This window comes from Wyeomyia smithii, chromosome 3 (assembly GCF_029784165.1).
Source record: "Wyeomyia smithii strain HCP4-BCI-WySm-NY-G18 chromosome 3, ASM2978416v1, whole genome shotgun sequence".
NCBI classification, from domain to species: domain Eukaryota; kingdom Metazoa; phylum Arthropoda; class Insecta; order Diptera; family Culicidae; genus Wyeomyia; species Wyeomyia smithii.
The window spans coordinates 135266594-135290796 of NC_073696.1; the positions used below are offsets into that span (position 1 = coordinate 135266594).

Sequence of the window (24203 nt, forward strand, 5' to 3'; positions counted from 1 at the left end):
GCGATAAGCTCCGATCGGTTTTCAAGGCGACAGACACTTTCGGCAGCCAACGCAACACGAGCGTCAATATTTTCAATTTTATCACTAAAGGTGTCCAGTTCAGCAGTACAAGCAGCTTTAAATTCTTGCACATCTTGTTTAACGGAGTCGATCTGCATTTGAAGGTCTTCTTTCATCTTATCGAGTTTGTCATTTAGTTCCGTCTTCATCACATCAATTTTGACGTTGGTTTCATCGAACCGTCGGGCCAGCAAATTAATTACATCGTCCAATGTTACTCCAGTCGGATTGTTCGTACTATTGGCCGACACAGTATTGCTCCTAAGACGTTTTGCATTGCGCTCATCAACAGACATTATTGTGGGTAGAGATAGAGAGCTGACTTGAAGCACGGCCGCACAATAGGCGATGATTCAGCGATAGCACAATAATAAACCAGCTATGGCTAACGGAATAACTGCGAAATATGCGCAAAATTTTTAACAAGCACTTTTGAAAACGCGTCCCGGGCAAACCGACTGTTGAATCTTGCTAGTAAGTACTACACGGTATCCGTCGAGATAGTTTCAATACACTATATTTGTTATATTCGAGGACAACTATTCGCTACGTCTTTTCTCAAGCATGGTTGCCAGAAAAAAAAAAAAGAAAAAAAATATTTAAATATATTTGCTATGCTATTGTGATTTTTTTAAATAAACAGCGTTTTAAATCTAGTTTTCATTGACAGAACAACATTTCAAACCCTTTTGGAGTTCATATCATTACTGATTACGTGAGATTTCGCGGAAGAATTTTGGTTAACTAACTACGTTATTTCGTTATTTCGCCGTTCGGTGGTTTTCTGTGACCGAGACAAACCGGAAGGAAACGATAGAATACTAAATAATCTGTTCAATGCGAGTCAAAATAAGTCAGTCTTAGAGCATTTGAAGGCTTACTAATTAACATGCAAAGATGATTTTTACGTTGAAAAACTATACTGACTTTAAGTTTTATAAAATGATTTATTTCAGGTTGCACCAGTTTGACGTATTTAATTTTATTGCAATATTGCATAAGAAACTATAGTGAATCATACAAAACTGTTGTGGACAACCCTGTTGCGCTGCGCATATTTTCTCGTTCAACCGACGCAGCGCAAAGTCGCAGGGCTCGCCATAGCTGTCATGTGCGATGCTGTAAATGCGCATAAATGTAGAATGTTGTCCGGCCATTACAGTTTGTTGTACCGTTTTAACGTGTCGTGGATAAAATAGCTTTTAATTAGTTGTAATCGGGACCGTTTATTTACTCCGATGTAAAGAGCCTTTCGAGTATCATTCCCGGGGCACCACGGTTCAAAAGTGGCGACGAGTAATCGCGAGTGAGGGTTGTTTTTCGTCGAAAGAAAACAGCCAATATTTTTCCTCCCGCGCGGAAGAAAAGAAAGTGGAGTGAAAGCGCGATGGCGAGTAACAATGGACAAAATGGTGCCGGCGCCGCGGGAAATCACGTGCACCAGCAGCAGCAGCCGCCATTCATTCCAGTTTCTACGGCCCAGCAGCAGCAATTTGCGTCCAACCCGCCCCACCAACCGCAAGCCCAGGTCAATAACGACATGTTCGTGCAAATGTTGACCATGATGCAGCAGCATCATGACATGTTGGTCCAATTTGCCCAGCAGCAGCAGCAATTCACTCAGCAACAGCAGAGGAACGATGAAAGGCAAGAACGTCTTTTTCAATCCTTCGCTTCGTCCATCAAAGTGCAAGTACCACCCAACACGGAACTCATCCTTGACTCTCTGACCAGCAATATCAAGGAATTCCGTTTCGAAGCCGACTCCAACGTGACGTTTGCTGCGTGGTACTCGAGATACGATGATCTCTTCGAGAAGGATGCTGCTAAGCTGGACGACGAAGCAAAAGTCCGCCTTTTACTGCGGAAATTGTGTGCATCTGAACATGAGAGGTATGTGAGTTACATTTTACCAAAGTTGCCGAAAAATTTCACGTTTGCCGAAACGGTGGCTAAGCTCAAGAGCCTGTTCGGAGCTAAAGAATCGGTAATTAGCCGTCGTTACCGATGCCTGCAGATTGCGAAGAATCCTGTAGAAGACCATGTGGCTTTCGCTTGCCGAGTAAATAAAGCTTGCGTGGAGTTTGAGCTTGGCAAGCTCTCCGAAGAGCAATTCAAGTGCTTGGTCTACGTCTATGGTTTGAAATCGGAGAACGGCGTCGAGATTCGCACGCGCCTTCTCACGAAAATTGAAGAGCGAAACGACGTGACATTGGAGCAGCTTTCGGAAAAATGTCAGCGCCTCGACAACCTCAAACACGACAGTGCGATGATCGAATCTCCGACAACGTATAACCAAGTGCAAGCGATTCGCAAGTTTGGTGGAAGGCGGCATGATAAGCGTGATCGACAGTCACCGAAGCGTCCTTCCAGTGACACTGGCAAAAAACCAAATTCACCTTGTTGGTTCTGTGGTGGATTCCACTACGTTAGGGATTGCAGCTACAAAAATCATAAATGCGTTGACTGTAGCCAAACCGGACACCGTGAAGGATACTGTCAAAGTGCCAAGTTCCGAAAAGCTGGAAGCAGACGCAAGAGACAACCAGTGTCTACGAAGGTGGTGGCCGTCGACGTGTGTAGTGTGGAGCAGCGACGCAAATTCGTTACCGTTGGACTTTTCGGAACGGATATCCGCCTGCAACTTGACACCGCCTCTGACATCACCGTCATCAACAGGGAGATTTGGCGGAAAATCGGTAGTCCTGCGTTATCGTCGGCAACAGTGAAAGTGAAAACGGCATCTGGTAGCATTCTTGCGATCGACGGAGAATTTCAGTACGACGTCACTATCGGAGACACCACGCTGCAAGCGCTCATTCGTGTCACCCAAAATCAACTTCAGTTACTCGGTTCCGATTTGGTAGATCGCTTCAATCTCTGGTCGGTCCCGATTGATACCTTCTGCTGCCTTGTGACAGATTCGCCTACGTCGACGAGTGCACTCAAATCGTCATTTCCGGAAGTTTCTCGCGAGAATCTCGGCTTGTGCACCAAAACGAAAGTGAAGTTGGAGCTCAAAGAACACGTTCGACCCGTCTTCTGCCCGAAGCGTCCAGTAGCATATGCGATGCATGAAGCCGTAGACCAAGAGCTTGACCGGTTGGAGAAGTTGGACGTCATCACTCCGGATTATTCCGATTGGGCCGCCCCGATCGTTGTTGTCCGCAAAGCCAATGGCTCCATCAGGATTTGCGGAGACTACTCAACGGGTCTGAATGCAGCTCTCCAACCGCAGCAGTATCCACTTCCACTTCCGTACGACATCTTCGCCAAGCTGGCAAACTGTAGGATCTTTAGCCAGATAGATTTGTCCGATGCTTTTTTGCAGGTGGAAGTCGACGAGCAGTACCGTAGTTTGCTGACAATCAACACACATCGTGGCCTCTACCTCTACAACCGCCTACCTCCAGGGGTGAAGATTGCGCCTGGTGCGTTCCAACAGCTCATCGACGCAATGCTAGCCGGACTGAAGGGCACTTCTGGCTACCTCGATGACGTCATCGTCGGCGGCGAAACGGAGGAGGAGCACGAACACAACCTACGGAAGGTTCTACAGCGTATAAAAGAATTCGGATTCACACTCCGAGTCGAGAAGTGTACGTTTCGCAAGCAGCAAATCCGATACTTGGGGCACATCGTGGATTGTCGTGGGCTACGCCCGGATCCGGCCAAAATCGAGGCGATTTCAAGGCTGCCTCCTCCAACCGATGTATCCGGTGTGCGCTCTTTTCTGGGAGCCATAAACTATTATGGCAAGTTCGTCCCCAACATGCGCATGCTACGCTACCCGCTCGACAACCTTCTTAAGCCGGATGTGAAGTTTCACTGGAGTTCGGAGTGCCAAAGCTCGTTCGATCAATTTAAACGGATTCTCTCGTCGGATCTTCTCCTCACGCACTACGATCCAAGGCGGGAGATCATCGTGGCTGCTGACGCTACTTCCGTTGGTCTCGGGGCTACCATTAGCCACAGGTTCCCTGATGGCACCATCAAGGTCGTTCAACACGCATCTCGGGCACTCACGAAGGCAGAACAAGGTTATAGCCAGCCCGATCGTGAAGGTTTGGCCATCATCTTCGCCGTCACGAAGTTTCACAAGATGCTATTCGGAAGGCACTTCCGAATAGCCCACTGCTACGCATTTTCGGTTCCAAGAAGGGGATTCCTGTATACACCGCTAATCGTCTGCAACGCTTTGCCCTCACCTTGTTGCTCTACGACTTCGAGATTGAGTACGTTTCCACCGAGAAGTTCGGTAACGCGGACGTGCTCTCCCGCCTTATCAATCAACACGTCAAGTCTGAAGAGGACTACGTCATCGCGAGCCTCGTTGTGGAAGAAGATCTTAGGTCGGTAGTATCTAATACGGTTAAAGTGTTGCCTCTCAATTTCAGAATCGTTGCGCAAAGCACCCAGGCAGATCCACTGCTCCGCCAAGTTCACCGCTACGTCCAGAAAGGCTGGCCCCAGTCGCAGCTCGAGGGGTCTGAGCTTCGTCAGTTCCAATCTCGCCAAGAATCGCTCTCTGTGGTGGATGGGTGCATCTTATTTGCCGAACGACTTGTTATCCCGTCGCTTCATCGGAAGCGGTGCCTTGAACAGCTTCATCGTGGCCATCCCGGCATACAGCGTATGAAGGCCATCGCTCGAAGCTATGTCTACTGGCCCTGTATGGATACCGACATTACCAGCTTCGTTGAGGCATGCCAGTAGTGTGCGTCCGTAGCTCGATCACCTCCTCACTCTCCACCGGTACCGTGGCCCAAACCGACCGCTCCGTGGCAACGCGTCCACATCGACTTTACCGGTCCAGTCGAAGGCGACTATCACCTACTCGCTATCGATTCGTTTTCCAAGTGGCCTGAGATCATTCAAACGACCCGCATCACCACTGCTGTGACCTGTAACATCCTGCGTGGTTTATTCGCTCGGCTAGGTATGCCGGAAACTCTAGTCAGCGACAACGGTACTCAGTTCACCAGCGCAATTATTCGCCTATTTCTGCGCTTCCAACGGCATCGAGCACGTCACGACAGCCCCGTTTCATCCGCAATCGAATGGCCAAGCGGAGCGATATGTAGGCACCTTCAAACGGGCCGTCAAGAAAATCAGAGAGGGGAGAGGATCCATCCAAGAAGCACTGGACATCTTCCTGCTAACCTACCAAAGCTCGCCCAACCGGGCCCTGTCTGATCAGAAGTCACCATCCGAGGTCATGTTTGGTCGCAAAATCCGGACGTGCCTCGAGCTTCTGCGTCCACCGCCGATACGTGCTCCGGTGCCAACGAACGACGACCGCAAGGAACCAAGGACCTTCGGCAAAAAGGACCCCGTATATGCCAAACTCTATGGTCAGAATGGTTGGAAATGGGCCCCCGGTGTCGTCATCGAGAAGATAGGAAACGTGATGTACAACGTGTGGGTCGAAGATCGACGAATGCTACGCTCTCATGTCAACTAACTTCGGAGTCGCTCTGCTGCTACCACCACATCAAAGCAATCCGCTGAGCAAGCTGCCTCGAATCAGCATTCACTACCGCTCGACATACTGTTGGATGCTTGGGATCTTCCAAGACTATCGCCAGGTACGCCGACCCTGACGCCGGTTACCCCCATGCCGTCGCACCGATCGCCTTCACCTCCATCAGTACCATTGTATAGTTCAGAAGGAACCGTGCAAGGTTCTGGTCCGATTCGTGCTACGTCTACGCCACGCCACGAGTTCTCGGCCGTTGTCCCATCTGGCTCATCGTCATCAACAACATCAAGTGAGTTTGAGTCTGCTATCGAAGTGGAGCCGGTGGCAGATCTCCCTAGGCGCTCTTCAAGGTTTCGAAGACCGCCGCTAAGGTTCGACCCGTACCACCTCTATTAAGAGGGGAGATGTTGTGGACAACCCTGTTGCGCTGCGCATATTTTCTCGTTCAACTGACGCAGCGCATAGTCGCAGGGCTCGCCACGGCAGCATAGCTGTCATGTGCGATGCTGTAAATGCGCATAAATGTAGAATGTTGTCTGGCCATTACAGTTTGTTGTACCGTTTTAACGTGTCGTGAATGAAATAGCTTTTAATTAGTTGTAATCGGGACCGTTTATTTACTCCAATGTAAAGAGCCTTTCGAGTATCATTCCCGGGGTACCACGGTTCAAAAAAAACTTTTCGCGAAACTCGGGAATCCCGGGAATCAATATATTTGTTCCCGGGATCCGGGAAAAGCTATCTCCCGGGAAATCGTTCCCGGGATTGCAAACCCTAAATACGAGTCAAAATAAGTCAGTCTTAGAGCATTTGAAGGCTTACTAACTAACATGCAAAGATGATTTTTACGTTGAAATACTATACTCAGAGCTGCGAAAAGTCAATATCATACTACTGACATTACGCCAGAATGATGCAACACCAGAATCGGCCAAATACGATGCAAGGTTCAATACAAATGAGCTATGTTACAATGATTTTTTTAGCGTCACTCCTAATTTTTTTTTCGAACTGAATTTCTATTTTTAACAACAGCTTTTTCCCGAAGTAGAGAGAACGAAAATTAAGCGAACTGGAAATATGATACAGATTATATTTTTCCAAATCTGTATCATATTTCCAGTTCGCTTAATTTTTCGTTCTCTCTACTTCATATACTGCCTGCTTAATGAACGTCACTCCTAACTCTAATATATTTCTTGCTCTCTTTTGCGCTGATTCGGGTATGGCTGTGTTGAGATTGAACCAGCAGAAATATCAAGTTCACTTGGGCAGCATGATATTATGAGAATGACCAACAGAATATCAATGATTTTTTATCAATTGATATGCTGCCGCTCATGGCAAGTCCGTCCCAATTGCATTTTTTGTCAATTTTGAGTTTATTTATGGAATCAATTCCTTTTTATGTCTACTTTCGATAGAACAAATATTTTTGAATACTTCGTTCTGAGGAACTATGAAAAAAATAGCAAGTCGGTTTGTCCCATAGCAAAAGTGATCGCAAGTCGGTCCCATCGCAAAAATCTTCGCAATTTAACCCCACAGCCAATTATGATTATGAAAAATGTGATATTTACCACAACTTATGGTCTTCAGGTTTAGAATTGGATGTACCAAGTGATATTCGATAGGAGGTTTGATTGAATTTTACACGTTCTACATCGTGTGGCTCTAGCTGATAGTACAATGTTTTCTTCAAGACAAAGTTTCCACCAGTAGCTTTTTTCAGCTGTTGGTTGTTGACAATGAACGCTTCAGGTGTGTCACTGTATTGTTAGTTAAAGCATTCTTGAGTAAATACTACTTTTCGTATTTTATCCGTATTTTATGTAAAGACGTGGGCCAGAATTGTAACATTATTGTCGTGAATTTCGTTTTGAAGAATTTGTCAGTCATATCAAATACTTCGGTACGCTACTTACTGTTTTTTAACGGAGCAAACATTTTCCTAAGCTATATTTGTTCTTTCATATTTGCTTACACTGCTACGTCGAAGCTGTCCGCCGTCACGAACGTGTGACCGCTCTCAGGAAAATTTAGAATAAGTTACCTACACTGATTTCGAATTTATCAGTAGTATCAAATGTAAAAACAAAATCCAATTTTATTCTGAGCGGCGCAGTTGGTACATTATGTTATGCTACTCACAAAAAACTTGTTTAATAAGGCACGAGAGAAGGTCATTTATGAATTGACCAGCGATGGATTCATTCCAAACGCAAGCTATAGCACCGCCATTGATTTGCAGTAGTTTGTTTTTCATCACCGGTCGTAGCCGGCTATGGGACTGACTTGCTATCATTCTGGCTACGTACCGTAAAAGTAATCGCATGTGAGTCCCAGCTTATGATTTTCAACAAATTTTAGTCAAATTTCGGTGTTTATACAAGTTTTATGATGTAAAAGTGTTAGATTGTCATTACAGTACTAAATTCTGTTGATGGTCTTGATTAAAAAAGCATTTGAGTGCCAAATTTCACCCAAAGCGTTACGATTTTCAATTGCTGTTTTCTCGTCTGCACCAAAACGCAAATGGGACGGACTTGCTATGAGCGGCAGTATGTATGCTGCCTGTAATCGCATAATTGTAACATTCGACATTTTACATTTTTTTGAAAAATATGCTTATGTTCGTTTGTAAAAAGTCGTAAAAAATATCAAGTTGTTTTGTCACATAGCGTAAATAACCGCATAATTGTCACACTGCTTAACATTTTCAACTTTTTTGTCAAAAAAGTTTCCATCCAAATCCACTTCTGCATCCTTTGGAACTCGGAAGTTATCCTGGTTTGGTAACCAACCACCGGTGATCTGTTTCTGATGCTCAGCTCATGCTTGTTGAATACATGAAAAACTTCTTTTTCCCTGTGATATATTCCAAAAGTAGCTTGAAAGTGACGGCATAAATGTATCATTGCAAAAATTTCAACCAATTTGACTTCAAAAGTAATATTCAATGTATACATAGTGTAAAGTAGTGCTTTCTTCATGATACTAAGCATAGTTAAAGTGTCTATTTGCAAGAATATATTAGGAACAATGCATTAAGGGTCAAAATATGAAAGTGCGATTTGCTCGAACAACCAATTTTGTAAATGTTACAAATATGCGATTATGGGCAGTATGATAGTATATATAGATATATGGTCGGCGTTCGATCAGACCGAACCAAGCGCTTTTTTTAATTGGGTCCTTAGCCCCAGTGGATAGGACTAGTAATAATCTATCTAGCATATTCTTACCGATATCATGTCTAAAATTTTCTGTAGCAGCTTGCTTGCTTGTTGTAGGTTGAACTATAATAAATAGTTGAAAACTCGCGGGTGGCGAAACAGAAAAACTTCAAATTTTGCCGTACTTTCACGATGAACATCTTCTTCGGTTATAATAAATAATTTAGGTAAAAACAAGTAATAACTGTTTAATTTACTGAATATGCATTCGGTAATCGTTTCAAAATGGCTTAAGTCATATTTTGGCTTTATGTTTATCTGGCAGACGTTGTGGAAGATCCATTGATGAAAAACATAAAATGTTGCTGTTTTTATGTTTGCAAAATTTTACAATTGCAACATTTTTCTCTCATTTGTTTAGGAAAAGTCAATTCAGTTAATTTTCACAATCCAGAAGTTTTATTTAAAAAATATAACGAATTATTTCCAACTATATCATTAAGTTCGACATGTGCATTTTAATTAAACTGACTAATATTTTGAATGTCCTCCCACTTCAGTATGTGTTCTTTTCCGACGCAACAAGTGGCCGCACACATTGTAGCAATGATTCAGTCCATTCCAATGAACTACATGTAGATAAACAAATATTAAATTGAAATCGATCATCCAAGTAAATCCCAGGGTGGCCACTCATTTTACATTTTCGAGTTCCCGCATTTTTCCCGACTTTTTCCCGCATGATTGCAAAAATTCCCGATTGTCAAAAACGGTAACTAGGTTATGTTCTATCGACGGTTGAACGTCAATTTTTTATCCTTAAATTGGAAGTAATAGCGCATATCATTTCTACCGAACTTGCTCGGGACATTCTACACAAACAGTTGATTAGTTACATAAAATGCAACTTTTGCCTTTCCAGGGTAGACAGGTTAAATATAAGTTTTGTGATTTTCTCAAATTTGCAAATCTTCCATTAAGCAGTCAATAATCGTGTTAGCTATTTTGTGCATTCATTATGTTTGTCTATCTGTCTTCTTAAAATATGATATAAGCACCGTTTAATAAGCAACTTTTCAGAAGTGATTTCACAACTTTTTCAGCATCTTGATTTGCTAGTCCATCAAAGTTGCATCTCTCTGATCATCTGCCAACATCTTCAACTTGTTTGCATCCAGCGCTCAAAATGATCAAGCTGATGAAAAAATGATATTGGGGACTAACATTTCAAAATAAGTGATTTCGAAACTTAAAAAAATAACCTGGAAATCAGAAAAAAGATCCTAAATTATTATTTTTCAAATTGAAAGTCTTTTACTGCACAAACATGTCTTGCAGGAACCGTTGAAAGGAAACAAATTTACAAATTACTTTTAAATTTTTCAAGAAAATAAATGTTTCCTGAAATTTTCCCAAATCCTTTTTATTAGGATTTTTTGTTAAGAATTTTTAGTTTTTATTTCTCCATGATCATCAATGTTTAGTTTACATTATGCAGTTTTTAAAAAATATAATATTTTTCGAAAATCAGCACTTTGAAATGTTTAATTTAGAATATTTTTAATACTCAACTACTGCCAAGAACTTTGCCGAAAACATCGCACAAATCAAACAAATCGTTCTGGTTTCGAAAAAAAAATCTTCCTAAATTTTAACTTCTTCCGTGTTTAAATAATCAACGTTGTAACATTTGGCAACTTAGAATTTAAAAAATAAGTTTTTCGAGATATTCTATCAATTTTTTAAATAGAACTACCATCTACAGCTTTGCCGCAAACATCACACCAATCAAGCTAACTATTTTGCCTTTTAGAATATTTAAAGTATTTTTGTTTATTAGCCACAGATTTAGCATTCAACTGTTTAGTTCACGAGGCGATTGCAGGGTAGTTAGGCCAGTATCGTACCCTAAGATCAGTTGCAAAACGAAAAGCATGTAAAAAGTCGTATGCAGCAACAAATGAAATAAATAAAATGTTTTCTTGAAAAACCTCGCAAACGATTATGCTGTTTTCTAAGAACATTTCTGATTGTATTTACATCAAAAATAGTACACTATGCAAAAACGTGGAGAATATTTTCTGAAATTTGCTATTAATATAAACAATCACAACTCTATTTGTTTGAAAAATTCATGTATGGTATGCACGGTAAAAAAAATTACATTTGTTAAAATGCACATAAATGGAGCTTTAAAAACCATGTAATATTACGTGTGGCATAATATTCACATGCAATGTAAATGAATCTTTTGTTAATTTGCATGCATGCATTTTTATTCAAAGTTTTAAGTTTATATCACTTAACGTACAAGTTTACATGGTTTTAAACGATTACGTATTGTGCATTATTGACGGTGTGAAATTGCATATGTTTTTCACTCTATGTGCTAGAAACTGTTTTTGTATTAGTCCAATGCATTTGTATTAGTTATAAATTTCATTTTTTGGTACTGTGTGGAGGAAGCTATTCCGGCTGCGGTTTCTCAGTCAGGTTTCCTATAGCATTCTAATGCGAACACTGTCACCGCTGCCGAGGTGATACGATTTTCTATCTGGTAAGGAATCGCACTAGATCGATAGCGGTCGCTTTTTGGCAGGTTTTGCATTACAATGCTGTAAACAACCTGACGGAGAAACCGCTGCCGGAGTTTTTGGGCACTTACCCTAAAAACCGTTTTCAAGTAGTCTAGTAAAATTTTAAAACAAAACTTGTTTTTCATTCCTCTCACTTCATCAAACTGTTTCTAACATGCATATCAGACTTTGTTTGATTTGTCATTAACATAACTGTAGTTAAAAAAAACTGGGGACTTTCGATTTTTTCTAAGCAAAAGACCGACCTTTCATTGCAAAAGAGATACCTTATACGCGGCATTTGGCGCAAACTATCGTATGATAACATAGGTGCATTGTATTAAACATGTGGTTCATTACATTTGCGCCCAAATTTAATCATAGCAATCGACTCACTCCTGGTGTTCGCTCATATAGGTGCACTCCAGCGTGATAAATATCACGTCGGAGTGTTGAATATAAAAGAGTAACCGGATGGTTGCTTTTGCTAGTCGCGCTCCGGCTGGAGCCGTGAGCTATCAGGAGCTATACCAAAGTGTGCGAATATGATTTGAAAAACATAGCATGCTACTCGTGCTCCGGCAGGAGTGTGAAGAAGGTTTTATTTTCGCACTAAAAACGCGACACTGTTTCAGGCTGAAAAACGGCACTGACCCATCTTGTCCCGTGACCCATCTTGCCCCACCTCACCCTATGACTTTTTTCACAACTTTCTAACCGTGTTCAATCATTATAATTCATCAGTTAACCCTTAACTACCGTTCATCTGATATCAGTATTGTTCAAACCGGTTGTGTAGTTTCTGAGATAATGAAGTTTCGTGATTTTCACATTTTGATAAATACGTACAAACCAAAAATCCGATTACAATAAAATTTAATAGGGTTTTATAGGGCAACCTTGCATTTGAGAATAAATTTATGAAAATCGGCCCAGCCATCTCTGAGAAAATCGAGTGAGATTGAAAAGTTGCATACACACACATACAGAAAATGCTCAGCTCGTCGAACTGAGTCGAGTGATATATGCCATTCGGCCCTTTGGAGCACGTTTATACCTTCGGTTTTGCCAGTGATTGCTATACCTTTCTAGGAGAAAGGTAAAACTAAATCATTCGAACAGTTCAGATTGATATTATAACAACAACTCTCTGTAGCAGCTTACAGTAAAAATATGGGGTGGGGAAACTTTGAAAGCCGATTACTCGAAAGAATGTTTTCGGCGCCTGGTTCAGTTTGGCTGCACACCGACCAATTGTTAGCAATCGACAATGAAGAAGTACCAGTTGAGGTTTCCGTATGAACGATATAATTCCCGCAATATTTCTGCCGGTTAATCGATGAAAGAGAAACTCATTACGAATGTGACTTGGCGGCGAATGTGAATGCGACTTTAACCACGTGGTCTTTTCATTTGTCAAGTGCCAAAAATTCGCCTAAATTTTTTAAATTTTAATTATTAAAGCCTCACTGATTTCACTCAATGTTAATGCCAGGCCTCATGCTGCAAGCAATGAAAAAGTACGAATAAGCACAGATTTTTTAAATGGTTAGGAAAAAAACTATTAGTCACAGTTTTCTTAACCCGTTATAAGGCAGTGGTAACTATATTGCCACCAACAACTTTCGTTTTTTCTGTTTGATAGTTACGAGCTATGATAAGTGATCAGAAATAAACAATAAAATTTAATGACATTTTTCTAGCCTCGGCCCGTTAAAGGGTTAAAACAAAAAAAAAACAAACATCGTTGTAGTTGTTTTGAAAAAAAAATCAAACTAAAAAACTATGGTAGGTACAATTTCATCCGGAAATAGTACAGATAAAAGAGCTCCCAGTACAGATGAAAATGTGACAAAACTGGTTGTGCGTAAAACGGGAGCGGAAAGATCGAGCAGACGATTTACTGCTTGTGTTTTAAATCACGCTAAGGTTTGTTTTTAGCCTTGTTTTTTCAAGACCCGAAAGCATTACGCGCTCCGGAATTGAAATCGGACTGCGAAAATGCCAATCGGACTTCGAATCAGACATTCTTGACTTAACCCAGCAGATATCAGTTGCTAAACGCAAAAGTATCGAACTGAAATTCGATGATATACTGTATTCTGAGGTGAAGGAAGCCGATGGAAAAATTTTACATGAATAAGAGCTAACATGGTCGATAAAAGAATACAAATTGTCAGTTGAATTACCAATCAAAAATCACAGACAGAAGGACTGCGGAGCTGGTTTTATGAACATAGTTTGATTCCTATAAGTGAACTTAGTGTTTGTAATTTACTGCTGCAGTCATAGTCACGTCCGCAATACTAACTGCTATCTAAGACTCTCATTAGCATTTTTCATTTTGGCTAGTTTGGTTGTTCATGTGGGACAAATAAAATGATTGCTGCTACACAGGCAGCATAAGAAAATAGAGTTATAAATACCCAATATATACAAGCATATTGGTATACGTTATTTTTTGTAGACCACAATAAAATGTTTACTTTTGAGATGAAATTGCCAAAAATGACTAAGATTATTTTGATACCTGCTCTAATGAATCCTCCGAGTTTTTGGATTGTGTTTTCAGGCCTTCGTTTGGTTTTGATTCGTTTTTTTCCTCTATCCAAAGGTTATTTTCTGAGTTCAGAGAAATGCATCTAGAATTTGATGAATCGGCAAGTTGTTGCACAAATTCAACGTTTGCTTTTGCTGTTGACACCTCTAGTAAATCGTTTGACTTTTGCTCATTGGTTTGATTCTTGTCGTTCGTTTTTAGTTTTCCAGCATCTTCTAAATGACCCTGAATTTTCTTATCGCCTTTGATGTAGTTCCATTCTTCTTCGTCGTCATCGGATTCTTCAGCTATACATGTTTCACCAATATTAGCAGAGTATTGATTGCAATCTAGAAATAAAAACTGATTGAATACTTTTATAACATGCAAATGGAGATACAAATTATTTGCCCTATTACATAGAGATGGTCGGGTTTGATGTTTTTTTTTGGTTGAAATCCGAACCCGAAACTTCTTTTTATCAAGCCCGAACCCAAAAATTTTATTTCTATGAAACCCGAACCCGAGATTTAATAGACTGTATAGTCGGGTTTTCGAACCCAAACCCAAACTCAAACCAAACCTGAACTCACCCTTAACAATTTTCAAACTCGAACCGGACGGGTACTATTACATATGGCGAATCGAAAGTCACTTTACTAGACTGACCATAATTGCTATTATAGTAGTCGAGTCGAGTTGTTCGAGTAAGTCGACTACATGAGTTTTTAATCGAACCAAGTTCAAATCAATTCCTGTGGGAATTTTCGCTCGATTGGAGTCGAGTTACTAGACTCGTAATATGATTAGGACCAGGGCCGGATTAAGGCGCTGGGGGGCCCGGGGCAAATTTGTTTGTGAGGCCCTGTTTTCTTAAAACATTTAGAGGTAACGTTCTGGAAGTTGACGAGCAAAAAAAAAGGGCGCCCCAGGTCTAGGGGGGCCCCTTGAACCGGCGGGAGGCTCGGGGCATTTGCCCCCTTTGCCCCCCCTCAAATCCGGGTCTGATTAGGATTATAAGTCGTGCTAAAATTACTGATATCAGGGAGGCCAGTGGATTTCCAATTAGAAATTCCCGGTTTTCCTCGGTTTTCACGATTAACGATTGAATTGTTTAAAGGTTATGAAAACGAAAAAATAAATAAGAATAACAATGCGAACAATTTTACTGTATTGTTATTATTTTGTGTTAAAAATGCTTTCGGTTAGCTTTTATTTTTTTAATTAAATTTAAAATTATATTATTTCTGGTCTTTTGGAACGTCAATTAATTGAAATCATTTTCTGACATTTGTTCCAGGATTTTTTTTTTAAAACCATTTCAAGCTTAAGTTACGACTTTTTTATTTTCGCTTATTTTTCGACAATCTAGCTCCGCCACTGTTGCTTATCACAGACGCCCGGGAAGGCTACTCCACCCAAGACCCTAACCAACGACCCCATGATTAACAGACCGGCGCCACCGGATTTACTTCCTTATGCGATGGAAGGCATGATACCAAATATTTTTCGCCTCAGAAAATCGTTCGGCATTGGCTAGGATTGAATCTAGGCCAGTTTGAGTTGGTTGTGAGTGGATCACTTCACCTTTGTCGGCGTTGGGTTGGTGACGATGAAAATCCAGGGTGTGCATCGAAAAAAACGTGAAGTGGTCCCCGTGTGGTTAGCGATGTCGATCGGCTAGCTCTCTTACACGGTTGTGAAATCGGGTACGATTCCCGACATTCGGTCAAGGATCTTTTCGAGCTGGAAATTTTCTCGACTCAGCACTGGGGCACGGCGCATCGTTGTACTAATCCTACAGATGCAAAACGCCAAAAACAATATCGATAACGAATTCTCTCAACTAATCTGCCGGTACCCGCATAACTGTCCCATGTTTTTTGCCACTTTTGAGTTATCATCAGGAAACGACTTAATTGTTTTCATATTTTCCGGAAAAAAATCTAAAATTGATACTTTTGTATGGAAAAACATGGAAAAAATACCAAGTTGTGTTTGTCCCATATTGAAAGTACCCGCATTACAGTCCCACTGCGTAGTGGTACAAACTTCGAACAAATAATCTTGCACCAGATTAGTGTACATCGGATAATTTCAGGCATATAGAAGTATGTCATCCAATTAACAATACTAATGTTGTTTTTCTGTAGTACAATCTACGTTGCCAGTGATACTGCCGGTTGCTGGTTGAATGTGATGGAACGAAATTTGCGAGTACTTTTAAAATGTACTCGCATATTTTGTCCCATATTGTTTTTTTTTTTTCGATAATATTATAAACTATTACTATTCGATAATATTTTAAACTATTAGCGAATTAGCGAATAATGAAACGTCATCGCCATTTAAGACGCAAGTAAGAAAGAGATGCCAAATAATTGTTTACGAATTTAGCACGTGCGGTGGTGGGTTGAAGCTGACAAATTTTACAGTGCGCTTCGGGCAGCACGGCAGGTCAAAACTGGGTCAAAATCGAGCGAATAAAGCTTCGATCATATCATAGACTATAGCACGTTACACGCGGTTAGAGAGATAGCTTGCAGGAGAATATGATAAGTCGATGAGGAATGCAGTAGGTTACTAAGTTTGAAGGAGAAGACAGAAAGCACTACCAGATTGTAAACACTTGTAATTTACACAAATTTCAGCCAAACTTGTATCTGCTTCCTGTTTGCTCACCCGTAACACGCATAAATTTGCACTAAGAAAAATGGCGGTAGCTCGTTCATGAGAATGACAGCTGTATTACCGAAACAAGACAACGAGTAAAATTTGTGCCGAGATACCAGTAATGTTTTTGCTGACCTCGGCATCAACAGTGTTTTACGATAAATTCGGCAAAAGTAGAGACGAGAATCGTCAAGCTAAGTTTTTTGGACGAAGTCTCGGCAAAATGATCTGACGACTGTCGGCAACCGGCATTTTTTTTGCTGAGATTTGGTTGAATCCAAAAGTGCCGAGTGAACTCGGATGTTTTTTTGCCGAGCTCAAGATCCAGTTTAAAGTGTGTATAACACAGAGCAGGTTTTCTCAATTGAGTAGCACTGCAAAAGGGTAAAAAATAAAAGAATGTGCGAACAGCAAAAACGTGCGGACAATGGCACAATGGTGTTATATTTTGTTTTTTTTTTTTTTTTTTTTCACATAACCATGCCCCTCCCCAGTGCAAAAGTTATTTGGGCGAGCAGTAAATACACCAAGGAAAATTTTCCTGCAATATTTTATGAAGCGATATTTTTTGCAATATCCGCATAGTATGATGCGGATATGTGATTACGGATGCAGATGTTGATGCGGATGTCAATTTTCATGTGGATGTTCCGCAATTGCGGATGCGGATATCCGTTACATCTCTAGTTTGCCCAGTATATGGGACAGTTATACTTGGAGCGGCAGTATAGAGAGGCATAAACAGTGAGGTCAAAAACTTCAAGTGAATCGTCAAATCGAGGCTCCAAGTGTGTAAAGTAAACATTCTTATGCGTGGTAGTTTTGTAACAGAACTAACAGAATAGGTATGCAATCAGTAATCAGTAGGGTAAGGTGGGGCAAGATGGGTCACCTAAGCCAGATTTTCAATATCTCGTAACTGAAGTAAGTTTCGGTCTACACTGAGAGAAAAACACTTAAAAATTTCATAAGTTACAACTTATGAACATGCATAATTTTGATTTCATTAGACACTTATGCATTACATATCAAGCTTATATATTTCATAAGTATATTTTGGGATTTTCATATAAACGATATAGGGGAAAGTAGGTAAAGACGGACACTGCGGGTAAGATGGACACTTTCAATATTTCACAAACTAGAATGTATTATGATAGTTGAGTGATGCGAATACCTTCTTTATAGTGTGTTAATGCTTTTGAGTTGCATTGTCGGTTTTCAGCAAACAAACTGTCAACTTTGTAAGTAAAACAAAGAATATTTTCGTGAACGCGCAATTTGATGTAATTTTTATTCCACGGAAAATAGTGAAAAACTCGTGAAACTTACGTGTTTTCATTTGTTCACAATAGTAAAATGATTAATTAGTCTTTCCTCGGTTTTCTAGTGAAAATCCAGCAGATTTTCGATGTTCCGATGAAGAACTACGATCGTTTGAAAAATTTACAACCAGGTCGGGCAAGACGGACACACTAAGATAGGGAAAGATGGACACACGAATTTTCCAAGAATTTTTACATGTAGCATCTGTTGTGTACTACAGATGTTCACAAAGTACACCCGCGAGAGAAACCAGCAGATATTAATCACTTAACAGTTAGAACAGGCCATATAGGCGGAGAATTTTCGCCTTCATCGAAACCCATCCTCTCAAACTGTTCACGTGGTGTATAGATGGACTCTAATAACGTAGAGTAATGTATGGCCATCACTTAACACATAAATCAAACGAATACTTAACGTACTACATCTTTTTTGTGAGTGTCCACCTTTACCTTCGTAGTGTCCATCTTACCCACCCCAAGTGTCCGTCTTTCCCAACCATGTCAAAAAAACAGCAATTTGTAGTCTTATATTTGAAGACCCAAAACACATAAAACTTGGAGGAAGTTCACTAATACCAAAAATGATTATGAAAACAAATGCCCTTAAGTTTCAATTTGTATGACTACTGCGATCTAAATAGCAATACCTAAGTAATTATCTAGATTAAACCTTAGGGTGTCCGTCTTTACCTACTTTCCCCTATGCATCCCATACGCGTAACTTATGATTTTCATTAACGTCAACATTCTGAAAATTCCATAGTCATATCTTATTAAATCTGCAAAATGGCAGACCAGAATTTTTGTTCCTATTGCTTGTGCACCGTCAGATAAGTGCTTAAAGGTATTGGATAAAGCTAAGCTTAAATTTGCACAGCTGGTGTCACTTGTTGAAAATTGGAGCAAAAACTGTAAGTACCTCTCCACAAATTCTACCATTACATCATGTCATCTATATTTATTCTAGCGACTATTAAATCTTGTGATCATTAAAGAGGACAACGCTAACGACATTCGGCAAGAGGAATCAAAGGCGAACTTGTTTCCCGAATTTCAAAACCTATATATTATATATTTGCGACATTTGTGAGTAAAGAATAAATAAGATCTAGAGTAAAAAAGTTTTTTTTAACAAAACATGTTAACATACCCTGGTATTATAAATTTCATGGCAGCAATTATGAGCTTTATAAGAACCAGCCAATAATATTCATATCAATCTCTTCATGGAATTCATATTGAAAAGCTATGATTTTGATATGTCTGTTCTTATATCATGCATACATACGACCAATAAATTTTATAAGTATGACTTATGAAAATTGTTAGTAGTCGAGAATAAAATTTCCCCTTCATTTTATAAGACAAACCTATGACTCCTATAAGGAATCCTTGTGGTGCAAAATCATAAGGGGTTCTTATGGAACTCAATAGTTATTTTCTCTGCGTGTACTTTTCAGATGATTATATTGATGTTATGTATATTTTATAGAATAACGCTAAAACATAACAAAAATCGGGTTTGGTTTGCTTTTACAGAATTTTTAGAAAAGGTTGTTTTTTTTTTGCACTGTAAAAAAGGCGGGGCAAGATGGGTCATTTGGAGGGGTAAGATGGGTCACCCTCTCAAACAGCACGACATTATGATCAAATCTCAATAAACTTTTTATGGATAGCAAGAAAAATGCTTTCTCTTTATAGATAACAAAAATATGAGGTCATCTCGTCCATGTTATACCGCCGAAGGGGTTAAATTTCTCTCGACGATTATTTTCCGCAGCATTTTGAAGATTTTCTCTACTGTCGGGTTATTGGAGCAATGAAAGTTTTTTTCGGAGTGACAACACCATTTGCTTAAAATCTAGCCTTAAAACTGAAACGGTATCTATGAAAAATCAGCTGTCGATGCGAACTATACTGCCTCGTCTTTGGTGACCCATGCTGCCCCAATCTTTAATTTAGTTCACGATTGTGTTATTCATGATTATTTTACATTTATTTATGGTATAAGCATCTTATTTAGTACATAATGAGCATAACTGCTGCTGCAATAAAGGTTTACTTCAAATTATATACGTTTTTTCAAAGTGTGAATCGCGTAAGAAACGAAAAAATATTTTATTTATTAAAAACAAGCAATATGCAAATATGAACTATGAACACGTGATACATAGTCGAAAATACGTTACGCATCATGCAAAATTAGTGTCATCACAAAAAAAGTTATTTCACGCTCAAAAAAGGCACTGACCCATATTGCCCCATCTCACCCTATAAATTTTGTGTAACACACCTGGGTTATGTTTTCATCGAAAAATGTGTTCGTAATGTTGGATATCACGATGCATTGAATATTAAAATTTTGTAAGTATTTAATGGAACAATCTCAATTTTTTTTAATTTTAGAGAATTGTTTTAACAGAATATTATTAGTGTTGCTATATATACTGGTTTTCTTTCTGCAAATTTGTATATAAAACCGTCTGTAGTATTCAACATTACGAAGGTGCTGATATTTGTTTAGTTTTTAGAAGGATATATTTTTGCTTATGTCATCACGCACATTTTGACAATCGTATATGAGAGTTCGCGTAGGTGCAATCGGTCTTTGAAACCTCTTTAAGGTTCGTAGTCGCGAATAACGAATAACGAAAATAGTTCAAAACTAATATAAACTGAGTCATTGCAGTCAGTGCTATGAAAATGTGTACGAACCACAACTTGAAAAATATTAGTGAACTTTAAGAAGGCGAAAAATGAAACCGGTTCGCGTACAATATTTCCACCTCTTTCAATTTTAGATTAAATTCAGATGTAAATAGCACAAGCAGTTACATAAACAAAATAAACAGGAAATAGCATAAACAAGGAAATGAAGAATACTTTTCAGCATCATTAGGTAGGTTTATTCGCGTTAACCGGTCTGATTAAAACTACACATACAAAAATCGAATGCATTTCCATTTTCAGAAGACCCAAAAAGTATGACGATTTATGAATATTCTAAACGATGGCAACTACGTACAAAGACAAAAGAGGAAAGTAATGAAAATTAGATATAACAGTGTCTTATGTGCAAGTCATCAAATAGTTTTTTCTCGAGATAGAGATACCGTGTTTACGAGCCTACATTTTTTCGTGCTGATTTACCTATAACAGATCCAAAACAAGAATAATTATACACAGACCTATATGATCAACGTATGTTGTCAAGCAACCTTGTATATCGGTGTAACTTTTTGATAAATACTTTTAATTAGCTCGAATTATTTCTTTTTTGTAATACAGAAAGCTAACAGTTTTGCCACAAGTAACATTGTTGGCAACATCAATTTGCTTGTTTGACACTTCTAAATTTGCACTCCTTCATTTTTCATTACAGTTATATACTTAGGACACTTTTACTGTAATATATAGTCTGCATTACTTTCGTTTTTTTTTTTGCATGTGTACGTTGTAACCTTTGTTTAAAATATTTGTTCGAATGATGTTACTTTATTTATCAGGACACCGATAAATAAGATCAGGCATATACTATATGCTTATTCTAGTTACAAGTTTGTGTGTAAAAACCTGACATGTACCTGTAGAGTCAAAACTATTGTTAAAGTTTAGGCAGACCTATGATATTGATAATCCGGATATATCAAGATTATACTTAATCAGAGGCCCAAAATTAAACATTGAAAATAATAAACAATCAATCCCTAGACTTACCGGATATTATAACCTCACTGTCTTATTGCAAAATACATTATATATCGGAGCCCAATATGGCTATCGATATCTTTTATAAATTAAAGGCATCACCGTTTTGAATAAAGTAAAATAAATCAATCACGTCGTTTTAACATTTAATAACAAACGTCTCGCATTGATTGTAACATAGTAGTAAAAATAACCAATACCTGATTCGTAATACTGCGGGTTCGTCGATTTTCTGCAACTCGTTTAAATATTTTTCCCCTTGATACTTACAAAAATAGCAATGATCTACCGTAAAATCTAACCTTTTTATATATATTCTATATCAAATAGCGGTCAAACAGAAAAAAAATCGTTACTGTGACAAGCTAACTTCGACTTATCTTTAGTTATTAATTCTTTACACGCACCAAAATTGGTTCTGTTAAGCGTTGCAGAATATTTCAATGCTTACTTACTCGCGCTTTCAGGAAATCTCGTTAAGAATTGATTGTTACATTTGATGCAAAGGTAGAGATGCAAAGTAAAAATATTTCTTTTCCTTTTCTCACACAAAAACTTCAAAACCAGGGATGCCAGGTAATTTTTTCAAATGTCTTCACGATCCGAAAAATATGTCTTCCAACCCGAAATGGCTCCTTAAAACCGAACCGAATGTTGAAAAAAAAATACCGGCAAATCGAAAACTGACGAGCAAAAAAGATCTCCACCTCTGCAAAACGCGGGTCATAATCCCATGTATTGTAGTGTCTGCACATATTTTTCAATGTCTACCATTTGTCTTCACAAACAAGGATGTCTTCACCGCGGGGAAATGTCTTCCATTTGAAGACATGTCTTCCAGTCTGGCATCGCTGTTTAAAACCAAAAAACACAGCAGTCAGACTGACAGAGTGGAGACGAAATAAAAGCCATAGAACACCTTCTTAGGTTATATGCAACTAAAAGCTCCGTTTGTCACATAGCTGGCGCTGATGTATTGAATCTATTTTGATCTACCAACTGGCGATTTACGGGAAACTCAAAACGACCGTGCGATTTCTGGATTTGTACTTCAGAACTAAAAAATAATGATAGATTTAAATTTTTGCCAAGGCTGATATATACAGCTATGAGGCGAACCAGCCGCAGGCTGAAAACCTCAAAAATACAGACAAAAAAAATATATATATAAAAAATACAGACAAAATAAAAATAATATATATATATATATATATATATATATATATATATATATATATATATATATATATATATATATATATATATATATATATATATATATATATATATATATATATATATATATATATATATATATATATATATATATATATATATATATATATATAAAAATACAGACAAAAAAAATTTGACATCACACAAACGTTTTGGGATTCTGGCTTTAAAAATACATGGGTCGGCAATTTTTTTAGTGTGAAAATAGCTTTCGCCTGTGTTATCAGAGAAATGCTTTAAATAATACCCTCTTTCGGGGTACCACATAGATGCGATCAACATTATATACAATATGAAATTGAAAATCAACAATCTTTATAAGGACAACGAATTATTAAAGATTTAATATTTTCTCGTTTTGAGCTAGAAATAAAATCGAAATGTTATTTTAATCTGCATGCACTATGACTGTTGAAACATGTTGTATAGTCTTTGTTCCGTTTCTGTTCAGTGATGTATGTACGAACGAATTATTGAAGATTTAATATTTGTCGTTTTGCGCTAGAATAAAAATAAAAATATTATTTTAATCTGCAGCACTTCAACTCCTATTTTGCACAAAGTTTTTAACATATTCAATACAATGTAAATAATGTAAAAAAAAAACCTTATGTAGTTCTACGTCAACCTTGCAGTTGTGGCTTAGCATACAACCCTTGTAATTTTTTCCACTAAACGGTAGATTTGAACTAAAAAAATGCAATTCCAACACGCTTTGTACCTACCAACTCCTGTAAAAACAACCTCATATTAGAAATGGAACCGGATTTCATATATTTGCAATTTCATATGTATTTTCTTGACAGCAATCAGTCTACTAGATGCTGCTGAAAGTTTCTAACCTGTATTGTTATTGACGTCAAGAACATCTATTTTACGCAAATATCGCATGAAAAACAGTCTCCTGTGTATATCAGTCTTAGTTAAATATTGAATTTATCATCATTTTTCTCGTTCTAAACGTCAAATCCAGAAGTCGCACGGTCGTTTTTAGTTTTGCATTGAATCGCCAATAGAGTTCTCCAGGTGCGTTTGTATTAGTGCGATGTTTACGATTTATTTTTTGTTAGCTGTAAGAATTTTTTGTCACCTGTGAGAACTGTCATCTGAAAGAGAGCATAAAAAACTACCGAGTTTGATTCACACTCTCACAAATTTCAATATACAGGGTAAAGCGGGCCGTGTCGTAGTGTTTGTGTGTTTTCGCTTGGAGAACTCTATAGGTTGAAATGCTGCCTACAAACTTAGATTATTGAAACATAGATATCCAACTCAACCAACAATACGGGCAACAGAAATGTGGCGCCACTCCGATTATGATGGCGGTTGGGTGAACTACATTTTATGCGCACACACAGAAAAATATTAGGGTAATTGCTATTTTTTTTAGGGTTGGTCAGATTTGTGCGATGTTTTTAACAAACA

The 24203-nt window shown here is 38.7% G+C and overlaps 1 protein-coding gene and 1 long non-coding RNA gene across 2 annotated transcripts; both read left to right on the forward strand.

Annotated features, from left to right (window-relative positions):
- The first annotated feature begins 1447 nt into the window (after positions 1-1447).
- On the forward strand, positions 1448-5524 carry LOC129728583 (uncharacterized protein K02A2.6-like). The gene is made up of 4 exons (XM_055687029.1): positions 1448-4100; positions 4154-4412; positions 4458-4764; positions 5018-5524. The coding sequence occupies exons 1-4, from the start codon at positions 1448-1450 to the stop codon at positions 5522-5524; spliced, it is 3726 nt and encodes a 1241-aa protein (XP_055543004.1).
- A 14627-nt stretch (positions 5525-20151) lies between these two features.
- Positions 20152-21898, forward strand: LOC129729584 (uncharacterized). The gene is made up of 3 exons (XR_008728701.1): positions 20152-20198; positions 20359-20733; positions 20805-21898. It is a non-coding gene; the product is annotated as an uncharacterized LOC129729584 (long non-coding RNA).
- The last annotated feature ends 2305 nt before the right edge of the window (positions 21899-24203 follow it).

Excerpts from the sequence above, each read along its gene's own strand:
- LOC129728583 (XM_055687029.1), top strand. The coding sequence starts at position 1,448 with ATGGCGAGTAACAATGGACAAAATGGTGCCGGCGCCGCGGGAAATCAC. Across the intron at positions 4,101-4,153 it reads ACTCACGAAGGCAGAACAAG|TTTCACAAGATGCTATTCGG; the intron begins GTTATAGCCAGC and ends GCCGTCACGAAG. Across the intron at positions 4,413-4,457 it reads GTTGTGGAAGAAGATCTTAG|AATCGTTGCGCAAAGCACCC; the intron begins GTCGGTAGTATC and ends TCTCAATTTCAG.